The sequence below is a fragment of the Ranitomeya variabilis genome, chromosome 6, assembly GCF_051348905.1.
Source record: "Ranitomeya variabilis isolate aRanVar5 chromosome 6, aRanVar5.hap1, whole genome shotgun sequence".
NCBI lineage: Eukaryota > Metazoa > Chordata > Amphibia > Anura > Dendrobatidae > Ranitomeya > Ranitomeya variabilis.
The window spans coordinates 543143647-543164141 of NC_135237.1; the positions used below are offsets into that span (position 1 = coordinate 543143647).

At 43.9% G+C, this 20495-nt stretch overlaps 1 protein-coding gene across 8 annotated transcripts in view; it reads right to left on the reverse strand.

Moving 5' to 3' along the window:
- Positions 1-303: 303 nt before the first annotated feature.
- LOC143783036 (uncharacterized) overlaps positions 304-20495 on the reverse strand; it is a 251852-nt gene continuing 231660 nt past the window's right edge. For all 8 annotated transcript variants that reach the window (XM_077271204.1, XM_077271209.1, XM_077271208.1 and 5 more), the window contains 4 exons: positions 18457-18614; positions 4088-4154; positions 3386-3510; positions 304-559 (listed from right to left, as the gene is read on the reverse strand). In XM_077271204.1, the coding sequence (XP_077127319.1) occupies positions 555-559; positions 3386-3510; positions 4088-4154; positions 18457-18614 (355 nt within the window). In that variant the 3' untranslated portion in view covers positions 304-554. The remainder of the gene's footprint in view (positions 560-3385; positions 3511-4087; positions 4155-18456; positions 18615-20495) is intronic.

Here is a 20495-nt window from a genome sequence, read left to right on the forward strand (position 1 = left end):
TAGTAAACTTGGCACCCTCTCTCATGTTTGTGGTTGTGTCTTTTAGTCATATCAGTAGTCTAAAGAGTAACGTTTCTTCTTGTGTAGAGTGACAAACCAAGCTTGGCATGTCAGAGTGAGGAGACTTATAAGCCATACATGCTCCTCTTGGAAATTAAATATGAAAATTGTCTCTTCGTGGAGGAACAGGACTAGAACTCTAGCGCCACCTATTGGAAGCAGTGATCCTAAAGTCAATATCAACTCTTTAAAGAGTTCTCACTGTAATTCCCAGAGCAGTCCTTAATATCATAAGTGAAGTCAGACAGTTAATGCTTTGTATTTAAAGAGTTGACCATTCCGCCATGAAGAGTTGACATTGAATAAATAGAGATAGAGTGAAATGAGGTGCCTTCCTTCAGAAATCACACGCAGCACACAGAATTTGGAGGAATGAAAATTTTTTAAGATGTCCATTTTCAGTTCATCCGGAGGTTATGACATAAGTCTTTTCTTCTGGTATTATGGAAATTCTCAGTCCAGGAGGAAGAAGTCTGATGGACAGACGTATGCAGTTACGCTGAAAAAAAATGATGTCATGAATGTTGACAGATATGTATCAAGCAGGATTAACATGTATGTGAAATACTCAGCCTAAAATCAATCAGAATTATAAAGTTGGTTTAAAACAGCACCTCCCAAGTGTGTGTGAGCCGCCTCCAGCACCACTTGTGCGCCATGCATGGGTCTCTCAGGTGCTGGACCCACATATACTGGATATTTACACGTAGAATGCCCCATCACCCTGTATTCATGCACTACACCAGCTACTTACACCATACAAGCGTATTCATATATAGGGCACAAGCTTGTGTTCATAGTTCCCAGAACTCCCGGATAAGATTGAGAGAAGCTGATGTGAGCTTAAGGGGCACAATGTTGTGTCGAGTCCAATAGTCCTTGCATTTTACTGATCAGATGGCTCCTGGTAGTTGATTCCCCACAGCTGACAACATTGTGAGCACTTACTGAACAATGTGTCAAATTAGGGGCACATCATGACCCACCAATCATGGGCACATTATAAACCAATAACCATGGTCGAAATAAGAACTACCGATCATGGGCACAACATAAACAACCAATTATGGGCACAGAATAAACCATAAATCATGGGCACAACATATACCACCAATTCTGGGTACAACATAAACTAATAATCATTGGCACAAAATACACCGACGGGCGAAAAGGTAATAATGTTTTGAACTTCTGACTTTCAGGCTCCATATCTCACCATCCACTACTGCTTTGATTGTGAGACTACCATCATTTTATAGACAATCTGTCTTTGGTTATAAACAAATTTGAATCACTGCAGTGGAAACACGGGGGTCAGCAGGTGCCTTAGTCAGCTAGACGAAACTGCATGGACCTGGGATCACCCCACCCCGAACGCCTACTCTCCTTTTACCGTGGGCATAATACTACTACAACACAGGGTGAGGGTAAAACAGTGTGGCAATACTTTATTGAACCACAAAACAGGCAAATAACACATAGAACAGTCCCAGCAAAATACCCAAGATGGTGGAAAATAAGTCTCACCCTTACCCTTACTCTCCGGGATAAGAGCAGCTGTGACTTCAGAGCTTCCAGGTCTGACTACCCCACCTGTGGCTCTCACAGACAACAGGTAACGACAAGCTTAGTGTCACGATCCATTTTTGGATTTGTGACAGCTCTGGTTCCACACACATTAAAGCTTTTTCCTTTCAGGCCATTGAGGGTTAAACGCAGTTTTTCCCTGCTGGCAACCTGGTGTTACTGCAGTGTTGCTGGGTCAGCTGATGTTGCTGGTGACCACGCCCACATCCTTTAAAAGGTCACCTGGTGCATCAGCTGACTGTTGGTGATACAGGTCCTTTCTTGAGACCAACCTAGCAGGAGCAGCTCCCTGGTGTCAGTCAAGTCTGGTGTTTGGAGCTCTGTTGCTGTACTATCTGTGGTGTGGAGTTTAGCAGCGGTGTGCACAAGCTAAGTGCTGATTTTTTGTTACTTTGTCCCTTTGTAGTTTGTTCATTCACCTTTTGGTATTGTGTTCCCCTTACTCTCATATTGTGTCATCCTGTTTATTTGCTTTGTGGTGCTGCTTACTTTGTTCACCTCCTGGGGTGGGGGTTGGGGGTTTAGCTCTGGGTTTAACAAGAGATAGGGACAGGTCGGTGACTTGGGCCTCCCTACCTTCAAGGGTACCCCCAAGTTGAGGAAAGACAGGGCTCCCCTTAGCCTGAGGGGCAGTTCAGGGGCCCAGATTCCTCATCTCCTGTTTTCCCATTACTGCCCCGTGACGATCCATTGAAGTACTAGGCCAGGTGACTGAAGGGTCATATCCTGGCTTCTCTAAACAGCTCCTTGGGGCCAGGTGACTGGTGGGTCCCAATCCTGGCTTTACCAAAAGTATCCAAGGGACTCAGGTGTCCGGTGGGTCCACATCCTGACTACCCTAAATGTATCCGTGGTTCAGTGATGGTCAATGGAGCAGATCTGTATTCTTTCAACCGGGTTCGTGGTCCCCTAAGCTGACATCCTGCACAATGTCAAATCTGTGTCTCTCATGATGAAGCCATGATATGGCAGCTATCCTGTAGAGTGTTCCTGGCTGTGGTTTTGTAAAGAGTCTCTGGTTCTTTGGATGTCTTGGCTCTTCTGTTACAGAGGCATATCTCAATTATATAGCTCACAACTGCTGTCCTTCAAGCCATCATCCAAAGGTCAAGAGGAAGATGTGTTGAGATTAACTCGCATTGTTTGACTAATCCATTTGCATAGTTTTTACTCCTCTGTTTTGCAAGTCAACAAGCCACAGGACCCACACAATGGTCATTCAACATATTAAGCAAACATCCATTGCTCAATGACCCTGCATCACTGCTTTGCAAAGGTAGCAGACAATAAGCTTTAGGAGCTGAAATAAGAGGCAAACATCAGCCATTCAAAAATATAAAAAATTCAGTTTAAGACTCATATGAGAACAGTGTATGGTTCTTGACCGACTGAAGAACAAACGCATAAACTCAAACGTCAACATATAGATAACAGTCTATGCCTCCTGGATTACTGAATTTAGACGTCTGGTGAATTAAGATAAAATGCTGTGTCGTCACAACCCTCTTTACCCGATTTAGAAATAAAGACATTAAAATAATAACTATTAGGTATCATCGTGTCCGTATTATTCCAGTATATCAAAATATAACATTGTTTAACCTATGTGGTAAACGTTGTCTTGAAAAATTTTTTTAAAAATGCCCAAATTGCTGTCCCAGATATAAAACCTTTACCTATCAGACATTTATTGCCATAAATGTGGCATAACCTTTAGCTACATGAAGAATCTGCTCACCATTCTTGTGTGCTGTCTGGTCTCTCGTTCTTCCAATGATGTCCACTGTCACCTGACTGTCGGGCTCATATTCGGTCCACGCTGTTGTCAGATCCAGGACTTGTCCATTTTCTGGATTGTAATCCCTGAATGTGAAACAAAAGTATGACTACTAGTGTCCTCTAGCTTCCCAACACATGCACATGTACTGAATCTGCAAATTCTCTCATAAAATTAATTTTCTAGAAAACTAGAAAACTTCCAGAGAGAATTTTGCTGTGAATTTGCCAGGGATTCCACCCTTAGCCCTTTTCACACATCTTAGCTATTTTTTTCAAAAGAATATCGTTAGCACCAGAATTTTGCTTATCTAATACATCAAGGATTTTCCTAACCCATGTACACCACTTCAGGGACACAGGGACATGTTTTTTGGAACCAAGTGTCTGCCCTAAATAAAAATAAAATAAATAAAAAGCAACTTGAATTTTTTTTCCCCTTTTGCATACAAGAAAAACAGATGCAGCACTGGTGGTAAGAATAGACACATGGACCAAAAAATAGATGAAAATCAGAACCAGAACACTGATGAAAAACAGTCTGTTTTTCCTCATATGCAAAAAAAAAAGACTCAATAAAGCCACGTGTAGATGGGGCTCCAACATCTGCACAAGACCCGATAGTGCCTGTCAGTATAGAGAAGGTTAGCTGTATAGTTCTCACCTGTCCCTGGATATTGCTCCGGCTGGCTGTAGGTTTACCTGTTCCCAGTCTGCTGAAGATGAAGAACCTGAATGAGATACCAAGCAGTGAGCATATAATAAGGAATATGTAACATTTCCATGTAGAGATATTTCCACTGAGTGATCAAGTAATGCACCTGCTTTTTAATGCTGTCATCTGGGGCCTTATGGAACTGTGCTACACACTGCCTAATGAATGCTGCCATATAGTGCTATTAACTATTCCCCCACAGAACTCAATTAATGCTCAGTGGATAGCACTGTTGCTTTTCAGCGCTGGGGTCCTGGGTTCAAATTCCATCAATGACAACATCTGGAAGGAGTTTGTATGTTCTCCTCGTGTTTGTGTAGGTTTCCTATAGGTTCTCTGGTTTCCTCCCACATTCCAAAGACATACTGATAGGGAATCTAGATTGTGAGCCCCAATGGGGACAGCGATGATAATGATAGCGCTATATAAGTAAACATACTAATTATGCAGCTGTAAACACCAAATATAAACCACACATTCATAAACACAAAAAGGGAATGTGTTGTCAGAAAATGACCTATTGTTTAAATCAATTTGTATATTAAATTTATTTTTAATACACTTTTGTTAATTTTTTTGTGAGCTCATGATTGATTTCTTTAAAAATACAGAAATCTTGCAATGTTCACAGTTGTGAGCAGTGGCTTCACCTATTATATAATAGGTGGATCCTGTGTTATCTACTGTATATAAAGATGTTATCGGTCATTGTACAGGAGGAGGAGGTGAGCTGTGACATCACCTATTGTGAATGGTGGATGCTGTGTTATCTACTTTATATAGAGGTGTTATCAGTCATTGTACAGGAAGAGGAGGAGGAGGAGGTGAGCTGTGACATCACCGACTGTGAATGGTGTATCTTGTGTTATCCACTGTATATAGAGGTGTTATCAGTCATTGTACAGGAGGAGGTGAGCTGTGACATCACCTATTGTGAATGGTGGATCATGTGTTATCTACTTTATATAGAGGTGTTATCAGTCATTGTACAGGAGGAGGAGGTGAGCTGTGACATCACCTATTGTGAATGGTGGATACTGTGTTATCTACTGTATATAGAGGTGTTATCAGTCATTGTACAGGAGGGGGGAGGAGGTGAGCTATGACATCAGCTATTGTGAATGGTGGATGTTGTGTTATCTACTTTATATAGAGGTGTTATCAGTCATTGTACAGGAGGAGGAGGTGAGCTGTGAAATCACTGATTGTGAATGGTGGATCCTGTGTTATCTACTGTATATAGAGGTGTTATCAGTCATTGTACAGGAGTGGGGAGGAGGTGAGCTGTGACATCAGCTATTGTGAATGGTGGATGTTGTGTTATCTACTTTATATAGAGGTGTTATCAGTCATTGTACAGGAGGAGGAGGTGAGCTGTGAAATCACTGATTGTGAATGGTGGATCCTGTGTTATCTACTGTATATAGAGGTGTTATCAGTCATTGTACAGGAGGGGGGAGGAGGTGAGCTGTGACATCAGCTATTGTGAATGGAGTATGCTGTGTTATCTATTTTATATAGAGGTGTTATCAGTCATTGTACAGGAGGAGGAGGTGAGCTGTGAAATCACCTATTGTGAATGGTGGATCCTGTGTTGTCTACTGTATATAGAGGTGTTATCAGTCACTGTACAGGAGGAGGAGGTGAGCTGTGACATCACCTATTGTGAATGGTGGATCCTGTGTTATCTACTGTATATAGAGGTGATATCAGTCATTGTACAGGAGGAAGAGGTGAGCTGTGACATCACCTATTGTGAATGGTGGATGCTGTGTTATCTACTGTATATAGAGGTGTTATCAGTCACTGTTCAGGAGCAGGAGGTGAGCTGTGACATTACCTATTGTGAATGGTGGATGCTGTGTTATCTACTGTATATAGAGGTGTTATCAGTCATTGTTCAGGAGCAGGAGGTGAGCTGTGACATTACCTATTGTGAATGGTGGATGCTGTGTTATCTACTGTATATAGAGGTGTTATCAGTCATTGTACAGGAGGGGAAGGAGGTGAGCTTTGACATCAGCTATTGTGAATGGTGGATGTTGTGTTATCTACTTTATATAGAGGTGTTATCAGTAATTGTACAGGAGGAGGAGGTGAGCTGTGAAATCACTGATTGTGAATAGTGGATCCTGTGTTATCTACTGTATATAGAGGTGTTATCAGTCACTGTACAGGAGGAGGAGGTGAGCTGTGACATCACCTATTGTGAATGGTGGATACTGTGTTATCTATTGTATATAGAGGTGTTATCAGTCATTGTACAGGAGAAGGAGGTGAGCTGTGATATCACCGATTGTGAATGGTGGATCCTCTGTTATCTACTGTGTGTAGAAGTGTTATGAGTCATTGTACAGGAGGAGGAGAGCTGTGAAATCACCTATTGTGAATGGTGGATCCTGTGTTATCTACTGTATACATAGGTGTTATCAGTCATTGTACAGGAGGAAGAGGTGAGCTGTGACATCACCTATTGTGAATGCTGGATGCTGTGTTATCTACTGTATATAGAGGTGTTATCAGTCACTGTTCAGGAGGAGGAGGAGAGCTGTGACATCACATATTGTGAATGGTGGATCCTGTGTTATCTACTGTATATAGAGGTGTTATCAGTCACTGTACAGGAGGAGGTGAGTTGTAACATCACCTATAATGAATGGTGGATTCTGTGTTATCGACTGTATAAAGGGATGTTACCTGTTATTATAACCCTGTCTATGATGATAATGAGACTACTGTCCCAGCCCAAGTCCAACCCTGTACCATACATCAGTGCTGAAAACGACGGTCCGGCTCACTCGCATCTCCCGATCACCACCACAGGTTGTCTTTTCCCGGGTGAAGTATCCTCAAGAATCTTAGGTGCTTGACCGATGGTGGGTGTCTCCAAGTTCTGATGGGTTGAGGGCTGGGCTCTGACTTGTGTCTGGCGTCATCTGGGCTCTGTAATTTGACCGATGCAGGTCTGGGATTTGGCCTTCACCGGTGTTGTATGATCTGCAGTTCTTGACCAGTGCAGATCGGGTCCTTGGGTCTTGACCAGCATAGTATGTACTCAAGGCTTGGTTTGGTGCCGTTTGAGTCCTGTTTCCAAGTGTGCCTCAGCCTGCTGCCACACATTTCTTACTGCAGCCTGTTGTCTCGGCTATAGCATCTTCCCTAGTGGACGTCTGTGTCTCTCTCTCTTGGCACCAAACTAACCTCCAGTTTGGCGCACAGATCTCTTATATTCAGGAACTTCGTCATCAATCCTACATGACCAGTTTGGATAGTAGGTCGAAGTCTTCTCATACCAATGACGCACCGCTCTGGGGATTCCCATGATTATTGTCACATCCTCTTACACATACGCCCTGTTAGTAACACATGTCAGTACAATATCCATGGCCCATCTATAGCTGGCCGATACAGAATGAAAATCACCTGCCATTTACTGATATTCCAGGCATGAATAACAAAAACAATTCATTGAATGTAAAAGTTACTTTGCTGGAAACATTTATTTTTATGACATTGATGTCTTTTCAGTGGCTCCAGGAGCGTTCAATATTAATTCTTTATTCTCTCAGATCTCAGCAGCGTTTGACAACATAGATATCCCCTATTTTCAGTGAGTCATCTTTGATTTCACGCAAGTGTGTTAGAGCGGATTGCTTCCTTCTTTAGAAAGCATTAAAGTTGGATTAGCACAATTTCTTCAGCTGAAAATTCTAAATCTTCCTGAGCTTCTGTGCTTTACCCTTAAGGTATTCTTCTAATCATATACTTCTAAGTGCAAAAGTTATACTGTACGGTGTGTAATATCCATACTTAGGATACATAAATAAGAATGGTCCCATCACAAAAAACACGATGATCTACCACTGTGGTCCCACCTCCCAGGAATAAAGTGTAAGGAGATGGACATACTGAAACTTAACTTTTAATAAATAAAATATGTATAATATCACAGAAAAAAAAAGAGAGAAGAGAGCAATCATTATTATGTAACTATTGTCTCCCTTGGGTATGGAGGATATTGACTCCTGTTTGGAGGCGGACAGGCATTATACCCACGGTCTTCTTATCAAACTCTAAGATACTGTATATACTTGAATATAAGACGACCTGAGTATAAGCCGAGGCAACCAAATTTTGCCACAAAAAAACTGGGAAAACTTATTGACTCTAGAATAATCCGGGTATCCATTGTCCCCTTATCCCTATCCTGCATGCATGGCTCCCTCATCCCTGTCCTTGTATGCATGGCTCCCCCGTCTCAGTCCTTGTATGCATGGCTCCCCCATCCCTGTCCTTATATGCATGGCTCCCTCGTCCCTGTCCTTGCATGAATGGCTCCTCCGTCCCAGTCCTTCTATGCATGGCTCCCCAGTCCCAGTCCTTGTATGCATGGCTCCCCATACCTGTCCTTGTATGCATGGCTCCCCCGTCCCAGTCCTTGTATGCATGGCTCCCTCATCCCTGTCCTTGTATGCATGGCTCCCCCGTCTCAGTCCTTGTATGCATTGCTCCCCCGTCCTTGTCCTTGTATGCATGGCTCCCCCATCCCTGTCCTTATATGCATGGCTCCCCCGTCCCTGTCCTTGCATGAATGGCTCCTCCGGCCCAGTCCTTGTATGCATTGTTCCCCTGTCCTTGTATGCATGGCTCCTCCGTCCCAGTCCTTGTATGCATGGCTCCCCCGTCCCAGTCCTTGTATGCATGGCTCCCCATACCTGTCCTTGTATGCATGGCTCCCCCGTCCCTGTCCTTGTATGCATGGCTCCTTATCCCCTATTCTCCTATGCATGGTTCCTATAAAAAAAGCAAACACATCCTACTTACCTTCTGTGCGCATCCTCGCTGCATCTTGTTCCAGCGCCAGCAGCTCTTCCTGCCGAGCGATCACGTGGCCCCGCTCATTAAGGTAATGAATATGCACTCCATGCTTATAGGAGTGGAGAGAGGTGAATATTCAATACCTTAATGAGCGGGGCCACAAGATCGCTCGGCCGGAAGAGATGGTGGTGCTGGAACCAATGAGATGCAGCGAGGGCGCGCAGGGAAGGTAAGTAGGATGTGTGCCGGCTCCTGCATCTGTGACCCGCTGCTCCCTCTCCCGCGCCGTCTTTCTGGGACAATGACTCGTGTCGAAGCCGAAGTGGGTGTTTTCAGCACAAAAAAATGTGTTAAAAAACTGAGCTTATACATGAGTATATACAGTAAGTCCTTTTCAGATATATGACTATATATCAGTATGTTCTCCTGAGGAACCAAATAATGTGGAAACGCTTCGAGATTATACATGCTGAAGTTATCTATATGTGGTGCATTTGAACTGGGGGCATTTTTTCTGTTGTTTAAAGGGATATGTGCAATTTTTGCCACAGGTGTTAACTCGGCGACATGGCTACTAAATAAGTTTCCTGATGTGCAAATAAATAGGGTATTATCCAGTGGAAACATGTACTATAAAAAGGGTGGAATTTAACCACCGATGTAGCAAAGGAATTATTATATGAGAATGCCCCTTGTGCCATATGTTGTCTATTGGACTTATTTATGAGTGATATATTTGAACTGGGACACACTGCTTTGTGTATTAGCTTGGCTAATACTTTGACTTGGCTCCTTGGTCATTATGCCTCACCCATGGGGTATACAGGAATATGATGTTACTTGATAGGAATATATAATCAAGGGATGGAGTTTAAATGGTGATTTTTTAAATATATGGGAGCACCTTCAGTGTTATATGAACCCTGTTTTGTTTTTGAGGTTTAGGGAGATCTATGTATGCTATCCCTATCTATAGCTGATGAATGGATATAACCCCCCCTCTCTAAAGCCATTATTCCCCTAGATATTTTGGGATATGTGCAATATCTGCCTATATAATCTAACATCTATTGAATCTGTGATCTTTTTTTCCTTGGCTGAAACCCTTCTGATATATTTCACGTACCACATGGTATATCAGAATTAGGGTACTATTTTGACCTAATTACCTTATAGACAACTCTTTGCACCCTGTGCTATCCTATAGGGTTGTCTAGGGTGAGTGAGGGTTAGCCACCGATGAGTGGGGGTGCCACTACGCAGGACTAAGGGTGCCAACCACCACTGGTACTAGGGAGGGAGACAATAGTTATATAATAGGGATTGCTCTCTCTTCTTCTCTCATAGACAATACAGATCTTTTTGTCTTGGTTTTTTTTTAGTTTCTTTGATATTATTATACATATTTTATTAACAAATTAAAAATTAAGTTTTACTAAGAGATATTTATAATTTCCATAGTGGCAAACTAGCTCCGCTAGAAGGAAAAAGGATGCAGAACTATGAGTTGAGGAAAGGACTTTCATTTACTGGACTGTAGTACTGTGTTGGGTTGTGGTGATGGCAGAGGAACTTGGGAACAGTAGCAAGTAAAGCCTGGAAGCGGTAGAGAGACTATGTGTGAAGATGCTCCATGTTGTAAAGGAAACATTTGTGAAGTTATGCACCAGCTATCTATTGTACATAGTTCCCTATCATGTTACTGCTCAGTAAAAAAAACCTGTTTATTGTTGACTGGTGGTTTCCCTTATTGAACTTTACCCCAACTGGTCTTGGCCAGTTGAAGTCCCAGGCATCATGCAAACAGCAAGGGCGTAGCGCCCTCATATACAAAGTCCACAAAATGCCCCGTACAGACCACGATCACCCTGGTGATCTACTGGCAGGTACAGGACAGATTGCAGGAGACCGAGTTAAGAAGTAGGCCCAAAGAAATGTCATGCCCAATTCCCCAATGTGTTGTCCTTTTTGGACTTAAAGTATAGTGCCATCACAGCCCACTTGCCCAAAATTCACCGGTCTATAACAGTACTGAGCACGTGCACCCTGGTCATCTAGTGGCAGTTAAAGGACACATAGCAGGAGACAGACTTAAGAAGTAGGCCCAATGTAATGTAATGCCCAATTCCCCAATGTGGGGTCCTGTTTTTACAAAATGAAATAATGCCTTCACAGCCCCTGTGCCCAAAAATCACCGGCCTATAACAGTACTGAGCACGTGCACCCTGGTCATCTAGTGGCAGTTAAAGGACACATTGCAAGAGACAGATTTAAGAAGTTGGCCCAATTTAATGTAATGCCCAATTCCCCAATGTGGGGTCCTGTTTTTACAAAATGAAAGTGCCTTCACAGCCCCCATGCCCAAAATACACCGGCCTATAACAGTACTGAGCATGTCGTCGGAGATAAAGAAGAGACATTGCAGGAGACAGAGTTAAGAATTAGGGCCAATGTAGTGGTGTGGGTCTCTGAGACTTGTAATGCAGTGCATGATCTGCCAAACAATTCCCCAATGGGGGTTAAAAATACACTAGTGCCATCGCATGCCCCTAGCCCAAACTTCAACGGCCTATAATAGTACTGAGCACATTCACCCTGGTGATCTAGTGGCAGGTACATTTTAGATTGCAGGAGACCTAGTTAAGAAGTCGGCCCAATGTAATGCCATGCCCAATTCCCCAATGTGTTGTCCTTTTTAAAAAAAATAAGACTGCCATCACAGCACCCTTGGCCAAAATGCACAGTACAGACCACGTTCACCCTGGTGATATAGTGGTTCTGGATGAGGAGGATGAGGATAAGGAGGAAGAGGATAAAAACAAACAGACCAAATCTGGAAGCGTATACCCATGTGTGGTTGTGAAGAGGTGCATGAGAATACACCTCCCCAAAAGAGAGAATGTATTTGAGGTTATGTTTCGCTGTTTTTACTTGGTGGTGTACAGAAGTCTTTCCCAATCCAGGCCTTGTTCATTTTTATAAGAGTCAGCCTGTCAGCATTCTCAGTTGACAGGCGGATGCGCTGATCTGTTATAATTCCACTAGCGGCACTAAAAACCCTCTCTGACAGAACGCTAGCAGCAGGGCAGACCAGGACCTCCAAGGCGTAGAGAGCCAGTTCATGCCACGTGTCCAGCTTGGATACCCAATAATTAAATGGCACAGAGGAATCACGGAGGACGTTTGTACGATCTGCAAGGTACTCCCTCACCATCTTCCCAAACATTGCACTTCTTGTGACAGCACCCCTTGCCTCTGTGCCGCCTCAATGGGAGGGTCTGAGAAAACTGTCCCAGAACTTGGCCATTGTTCCCCTGCCTGAGCTGGATTGTACTTCTGTCTCTCTCGCTTGGAGTCCTTGGTTGTACAACTCTGACGTCTGCTGCCAGCGTTCTCACATGGGAATTTTCTAAGTAATTCCGCTACAAGGGCCCTGTGGTACTGCAACATTTTAGTACACCTCTCTGCCTCAGGCAGAAGAGATTGAAAGTTCTCCTTGTAGCGTGGGTCTAGAAGTGTCACCAACCAGTAATGAGTGTCACCCAAAATTTTGATAACCCGAGGGTCACGTGAAATGCAGCACAACATAAAGTCAGCCATGCATGCCAGATTAACAGGCAAGACTTCCGTGTCCTCTCCAACAGGATGACTGACCATGCTGTCCTCTTCCTCCTCATCCTCCTCCTCCCTGCCCTCAGGCCATACCCGCTGAACAGAAGCTAATACAGATGTGTTTGTAGTACCGTCTATAGCGCATGAAAGTAGCTCCTGTTCTTCCTCCTCCTCCTTATTGCCTACCAATCCACGTTGAGAAGACATGAGGCTGGGCTGAGTGTAATCCCCCTGTATGTTTCCTTGCTCCATGTCCTCGTGCTCCGCCTGCAATGCATCTTCTTTGATTGTGAGCAGAGAGTTTTTCAGAATGCTGAGAAGCGGGATGGTGATGCTAATTATGGCGTCATCACCGCTCACCATCTTGGTGCAGTCCTCAAAGTTTTGGAGGATGTTACATATGTCTGACATCCATGTCCACTCCAGAGGTCTTATGTGTGTAGTCTGACTTGAAATTCGATGGCCTTGTTGATGTTGGTAGTCAACAACGGCCCTCTTCTGCTCACAAATCCTTTCCAACATATGCAGCGTAGAGTTCCAGCGCGTGGGAACATCACACAACAGTCGGTGAGCTGGAAGCTGAAACCGCTACTGAAGCACAGCAAGGGCAGCTGAAGCTGTAGCTGACTTTCTAAAATAGACAGACGACGTACTTTCACTCGCAGATCCGGCAGCTGCTGTCCTCGCTATGCATGTCCTCCTGCCAGGTTGAGTCAGTCACTATGTCATCCACCACCTCGTCTTCCACATCCACACCCTGCTCCTCCTCTCGACTTTCTGGCAATTGTGTCTCATCATTGTCCACCTCTTGTGACACTTTCCCACCATCGCCTTCGTGTGACTGTGGCTGGTCAAAGCTTTGGGCAGCTCTACATGCGATCTCATCTTTCCCCACTTCAAGTTGACCGGCAGAGATTTCTGAATCTTGAAATGGAAAACTGAACAGCTCTTTAGAGTGTCCAAGTGTAGGATCAGCTGTCTCAGGGCACTTGGCATGGTGGGAGGAAGGAGGATCAGGGTGAGGAATATCCTGGCCACACTCACGGCTACTCAGACATGACTGTGTGGAAGACAAGGTGGTGGTGGTGGCTAAGTGACTGGAAGCATTATCCCCTATCCAACCAACAACCGTTTCACACTGCTCTGGCTTCAATAGTGGTGTGCTGCGGTCCCCCAGAAACTGGTACAGGAAGGTCGAGCGAGAAGATGTGGGTCTTTGTTGTTGCCCACTTTCACCTTGCCCACGGCCTCGTCCTCTGGATGCACCATCAGCATCACGTCCACTTCCCCGTCCCTTGCCCCTCCTTGCCTTAACCATTTTAAATGGACTACTGAACTATTTCAATTGCTCAACACAAATGTCTTTATTACTAGTGAAATAATATGTGATCAGTATGCCTGCAAATCTATGATTTTTCAAACCCAAACACCAGGCAGGCCTCAGCCTGACCTAGCAGACTGTACTAAATTTTTTTAAATTTTTTTTTTAAAGTTAATTTATGCTAAATAGCGCTGTATAGAATTAGAGTATCACACAGCCACAAAGTAAGTACACCGGCCTCCAATGCCCAAACTTAGAGCACAGAGATATCTGACGGCTGTAACGGAAATACCACACTGGCAAATCTGTGGCCTTTCAATTTTTTTGGATGCTAAATAGCGCTGTATAGATTTTGAGTATCACACAGCCACAAAGTAAGTACACCGGCCTCCAAAGACCAAACTTGAAGCACAGAGATATATGAGGCCTTTTTCGGTGAATTTAAAACACCAAAAAAAAAAAGGGGGCACAAGGGTAGCACACACAATTATACTACGTATGCCTGACAAACTATCACTTTTCAACAGGCCTCAGTCTGACAGAACAGGCTGTATTTTATTTTTTTTTTTTTTGGGGGGGGGAGTTTGTGTAAAAAAAAAAAAGAAGGTATATAGACAGTAAATAAGCTGCAGCAGCAGGCAGTTATGGAGCTTTGGGAAGGATGCAGTGGGAGCAATGGACGCACATATAGTGCCTGCAGGCCTTGCACTGATGTCGATATGCTGTGCCCTGTCTGCCTAGCGCTGCAATATTGGGACCCACGAATTGGCCATAAAAAGGACTGTTGGTTTCTCAGGAGTTGTCGATGTAAGAGTTGCAGACCTACACTAACTCTAAAACCACGATTCTGACCCTATCTCGGCAGCAGCTCTCCCTACTCTCGCTGAAACAGGAACAGAATGCGGCCCAGCCGTGCTGGGTGGAGACTGCAGTTACCGCCGAATAATCCCGGAAATGCTCGCTGCTCGGCGAGTACCCCAAGTACCCCATACTCGGGCGTAAAGAATAGTGGCGAGCACGTTCGCTCATCACTAGTCTGAAGACTTGTGACCATGTGATATTTCAGTTTTTCTTTTTTATTAAATTAGCAAAAATTTCTACATTTTTTTTTTCAGTCAAGATGGGGTGCAAAGTGCACATTAATGAGGAAAAAAAAGAACTTTTTCCGAATTTACCACAAAGAGTGAAAAATTTAAAGGGGTCTGATAGCTTTCCGTACCCACTGTAAAATGCACAGAGAATCGTTTCACATTGCAGTGCGCATGTAAATTATTTTTTGCATTATTTAAGTGCTTTTTCAGGTGGTTTGCAGGCAGAATCCACCTGAAAAAGATATCATGAGCTCATACCCTAAGGCTAGGTTCCCATTGCATTAATGGGATAGCGCTAACGGACAGCGTTGCACGGCGAAATTAACGCCGTGCACCGCGTCCGTTAGCGCTCCCATTGCCGGCAATGTTAGAGCGCATTGCTAGCGCGTGTCATTTTCGGCACGCGCTAGCGATGTGCCGGTCTTTTGTAGCGCGCCTCGGACGCTGCTTGCAGCGTCCGCGGCGCGCCAGAGGTCCGTTCCCCGCTCTCGCAGATCGGGGATCTGCGAGAGTGGGGACGTTAACGCGACCCCTGAACGCGGCCCCGAAAAAGACATTGCGTTAGCGCAATCCGCTAGCGCTCGCGCTAAACGGATTGCACTAACGCAATGTGAACCTAGCCTAAGGTTAAGCTGACACAGTTTTTTTACATGGATTTTTAAGCAGATCTGCAGCCAAACATTCTGTGAACATACTCATTCATGTCCAGCCAGAAGAACCAAATTATCATATTATTGTGGTAGATTTGGTGCTGTTGCTATCCAGATCACATCTAGTTTTATGGTTTAGGGCAGTAATAATTAATTTGCACCAATGTGTATACATATTCCATATATGTCATGCTATATGCAGCTGTGATCAAAATTATTTAGAGCATCATTTCAGCATTTTTTTCAGTCACCTCCGTCTTCACCTTCCATCGGCACCGCTCCTGTCCTGTGGCACCATCTTGTGACTGCAACTTCTGACTGGCCAGAAGACAGAAGTCGCGGGAACAAGCTCTCAATGTAAGTCTATGAGAGCCAGAATGAGGTTTCAGTTTGCACTGTAAGGCGTATAGCTGTTGCTTAGTGTTACCTACAGTGAAGCATGGTGGTGGCTTAGTGATGTCTACAGTGAAGCGTGGTGGCTCATTGATGTCTACACTTAAGCATGGTGGTGGCTCAGTATTACCTACAGTGAAGCATGGTGATGGCTCGATGTTACCTATAGTGAAGTGTGGTGGTGGCTCAGTGTTACCTACAGTGAAGCATGGTGGTAACTCAGTGTTTTCAACAGTGAAGCATGGCAATGGCTCGATGATGCTTACATTGAAACATGGCAGTGGTTCTGTGATGGCTACAATAAAACTTAGTGGTGACTCGGTGATGCTTTCAATGAAGCATGGTGATGGCTCGGTGATGCCTACAGTGAAGCATGGCAGTGGTTCAGTGATGTCTACAATGAAGCCTGGCGATGACTCGGAGATGCCTATAGTAAAGCATGGCATTGGCTTGGTGATGCCTACAATGAAGCTTGGTGGTGGCTTCGTGATACTCCTGGGCTGTTTTGAACCAGAACCAGAAGTGTATGGAGGGAAACATGGATTCAATCAAATATCAGAAAATCCTAGGAGAAAGCGTCATGACTTCTCTGAGTAATCTGAAGCTTGGATGACATGAGAGAGAGAGAGAGAGAGAGATCCGCCAAAACACGATGGATCCGTTGCACGATGGACGTGACGTGTGGCCATCCGTCGCAATCCGTCGTTTTGGGAAAAAAAACGGATCCTGCAAATGTGCTTGCAGGATGCGTTTTTTTCCCATAGACTTGTATTAGCGATGGATTGCGACGGATGGCCACACGTCACGTCCATCGTGCAACGGATCCGTCGTGTTTTGGCGGACCGTCGTCATGAAAAACGTTCAAGGGAACGTTTTTTCGTATGTCGCGTCCGCCATTTTCTACCGTGCATGCGCGGCCGGAACTCCGCCCCCTCCTCCCCGGACTTTAGGATGGGCAGCGGATGCGTTGAAAAACTGCATCCGCTGCCCACGTCGTGCACAATTTTCACAACGTGCGTCGGTACGTCGGCCCGACGCTTAGCGACGGACCCGTACCGACGCAAGTGTGAAAGTAGCCGCTATTTTCCAACGGATACAGTGCACGATGGATGAAACGGATGGCCATCCGTCGCTAATACAAGTCTATAGGAAAATGCAGGATCCTGGAAATTTTTTTGCAGGATCCTGCATTTTCAAAAATCGACGGATTTTGACGTGAGACAAAAGACGGAAGTGTGAAAGAGGCCTAACAGGACACTAATCCCAAACATATCTCAAGGTCCAACAAGGCTTGGTTTCAGAAAAAGACCTAGAAGATCATGGCCATCACAGTTCCCTGACTTAAATCCTATAAAAATCTTTGGTGGGATTTGAAGAAGGCTGTTGAAGCAAGAATATTAGTGACCTGGAGGCCATTGCCCATGAGGAATGGGCTAAGATTCCTCAGGAACGTTGCCAGAAGCTGGTGTCTGGCTATCCATCACTTTTGCAGCCAATCATAATAGCCAGAGGAGCTCTAATAAGTAATAAAGACATTTGCAATGTAGGGGGTGAATAATTTTGACACTACAGTAGTCAGTAAAAGTGGCAATCACACAGACAGCTCTCCAGCGACCAACGATGCCGAAGTCCCCTGGTAACCATGGTAAACATCGGGTTACTAAGCGCAGGGCCACGCTTAGTAACCCGATGTTTACCCTGGTTACCAGCGTAAAAGTAAAAAAAAACAAACAGCACATACTTACATTCCGGTGTCTGTCCCCCAGCGTTCTGCTTCTCTGCACTCTCAGCCCCAGCCGGAAAGCACAGCGGTGACGTCACCGCTGTGCACGCTTTCCGGCCGGCAGGCGCTCACAGTGCAGGGAAGCACAGCGCCGGGGGACAGACACCGGAATGTAAGTATGTGCTGTTTGTTTTTTTTTTACTTTTACGCTGGTAACCAGGGTAAACATCGGGTTACTAAGCGCGGCCCTGCGCTTAGTAACCCGATGTTTACCCTGGTTACAAGCGAACGCATCGCTGGATCGCTGTCACACACAACGATGTCAGCGGGAGATCCAGCGACGAAAGAAAGTTCCAAACGATCTGCTACGACGTACGATTCTCAGCAGGGTCCCTGATCGCTGCTGCGTGTCAGACACAGCGATATCGTATGGATATCGCTGGAACGTCACGAATCGTACCGTCGTAGCGATCAAAGTGCCACTGTGTGACAGTACCCTAAGTTGCAATGGAAAGTGAAAAATTCGGACTGCAACTGTAAACTCTCATGGCTTTTATGAAATGATCATACCGGGATCAAAGAGTATTTCAGAAATGGTGTTGACAATTCTATATAATATAAAAGGTTCTTGTTGAACAGTCAGTGCAGCAGAATATTTTGGGTCTTCCATGAACTGAAGAGACTGACAATGCATTTTTTAATCCTGTTACCTGGTGGAGCATTAGGCTGCAGGCTGTGACGAATCATCCTTTCTAGAGACTGAAGCCTCTGGTTCATTTGCTCTAAAGCTGTGCTCTGTTCCTGCTGGTTTGCTATCAGCATCTGAAATGACTGTGAACTTTCTGAACTTGGAGACTGAAGTATCAGCCTGGTAAGAAAACAAAGCAAAAGGGATCTTAGAAGCTCAGTCTTCATCTCTCATAGGAAACCTCCTGACCTTTAAGAGCTGTGCCACTTCAAGAAGAATATGAGGGTAAAAATAGTTCAGGCTCATGCTAGTTACCGTTCTCCGCAGATCAGGCAGTCGGCTCTGTGCAGATCAATGTTATTGCAAAAACTTTCCACAATCCTATACTGCCAACCTGCTAAGTACATACAGTATTACCGCCACCATACCAGAAATACTATAATGACCTCAGGTACAAAGCTTATCACTGTGGGTAAAAAGATGTAAAAAATAGGGTATTTGGTTGATACGTTTTTTGCAAAAAATGTATACTAAGCTGCTCCACCAAACGTCAAGGTATACCCATATAGAGCAGTCCTAACTGATGTATGCAATCCCTATCTGATGTATTTAAAAACCTGATCATCTGTATATTACCTGTATGAGCAGGGTTCAGAGAGGAAATGTCCAAAAAAAACGTATCAACCAAATACCCTGGTTTTTTTTTTTACATCTTTTTACTAGCACTTGCTGATTACTGTGATTTTTTTGCAATGGAGTGTTTTCGGTTTTACTTTGCTCTTTTGTGTCTTCAAGTTTCTTGGTGGTGTGTGAACATGTTCCTACAGACTTGTTCACTGTGCAAGTAGCCCATGTGTTTCTGTTTCCATAATTGTTCTCTTGTGTCTACAAGACTAGGGAGTTATCCACCACTCCTTGTGGGCTATATGCACAAAAGCTGCTCCATTCAGCGTGTCCACATGGACATTTCCACTCTGAATCCTACTCATACAGGTAATATACAGATGATCAGGTTTTTAAATACATCAGATAGGGATTGCATACATCAGTTAGGACTGCTCTATATGGGTATACCTTGACGTTTGGTGGAGCAGCTTAGTATACATTTTTTTGCAAAAAAACGTATCAACCAAATACCCTGTTTTTTACATGTTTTTACTAGCACTTGCTGATTACTGTGATTTTTTTTGCAATGGAGTGTTTTTGGTTTTACTGTGCTCTTTTGGGTCTTCAAGTTTTTAAAAAATGGCTGGATGATTTCCTCGATACACATAACATTGTGGGTTATAGTTAAATTAGTGACAAATGTACAATTGGTGGAGAAAGGTTGAACTTTATAGAGCTAAGTCTTTTTTCAACCTATTCAACTATGTAACTATGGAGCTGTGTGGAAGGCTTGTTATTTTCACGGTGAGCTGACCCTTCTTATTGGTACCATTTCAACAATTTGATCACCTTTTATTCTATTATTGCATTTTTGGTGAAGGTGCAGTGAATGAATAACGGCAATTTTAGCGTTTTGATTTTTTTTCTTTCCGCTGTTTATGTTACTGTATTGGTTAGTCCTTTATCTTGACAGATCAGACATTTACAGACACAGCGATACCAAATATGCTTTTTTCCTATGATTTTTCAGATTGGAAAAAAGGGGGAAGATTTTAAACTTTTATTTATTTATTTTAACTACCGGAACTTTGTACAAAGTTTTTAGTTTCCTACGGCTATGTTCCCACGATGAGATTTTGGTGAGTGTTTTATACTGCGTATTTTTGAAAACATGTAAGTAACCTATTTTACTTAATGGGTGCAGAAAAACTGCAACATCAAAAATTCACCAAAAGCAGATGGTGCTGATTTAGCTGTTATACTTTGCTTATGTGAATGCTGTTGTCCTAACCTGTACTCTTTCATCTCTCAGCTTTGTTTTGTGTCACTTGTATCCTCCATAATATTGATAAAGAAGATATGGTTGCTATATGTCATAGGTGAACAAAAGCTCATTCTCTCAAGATGCCTGAGGAGTGCAGGCGACTCAGCTAAAAGCTGAAATATGCAACAAGT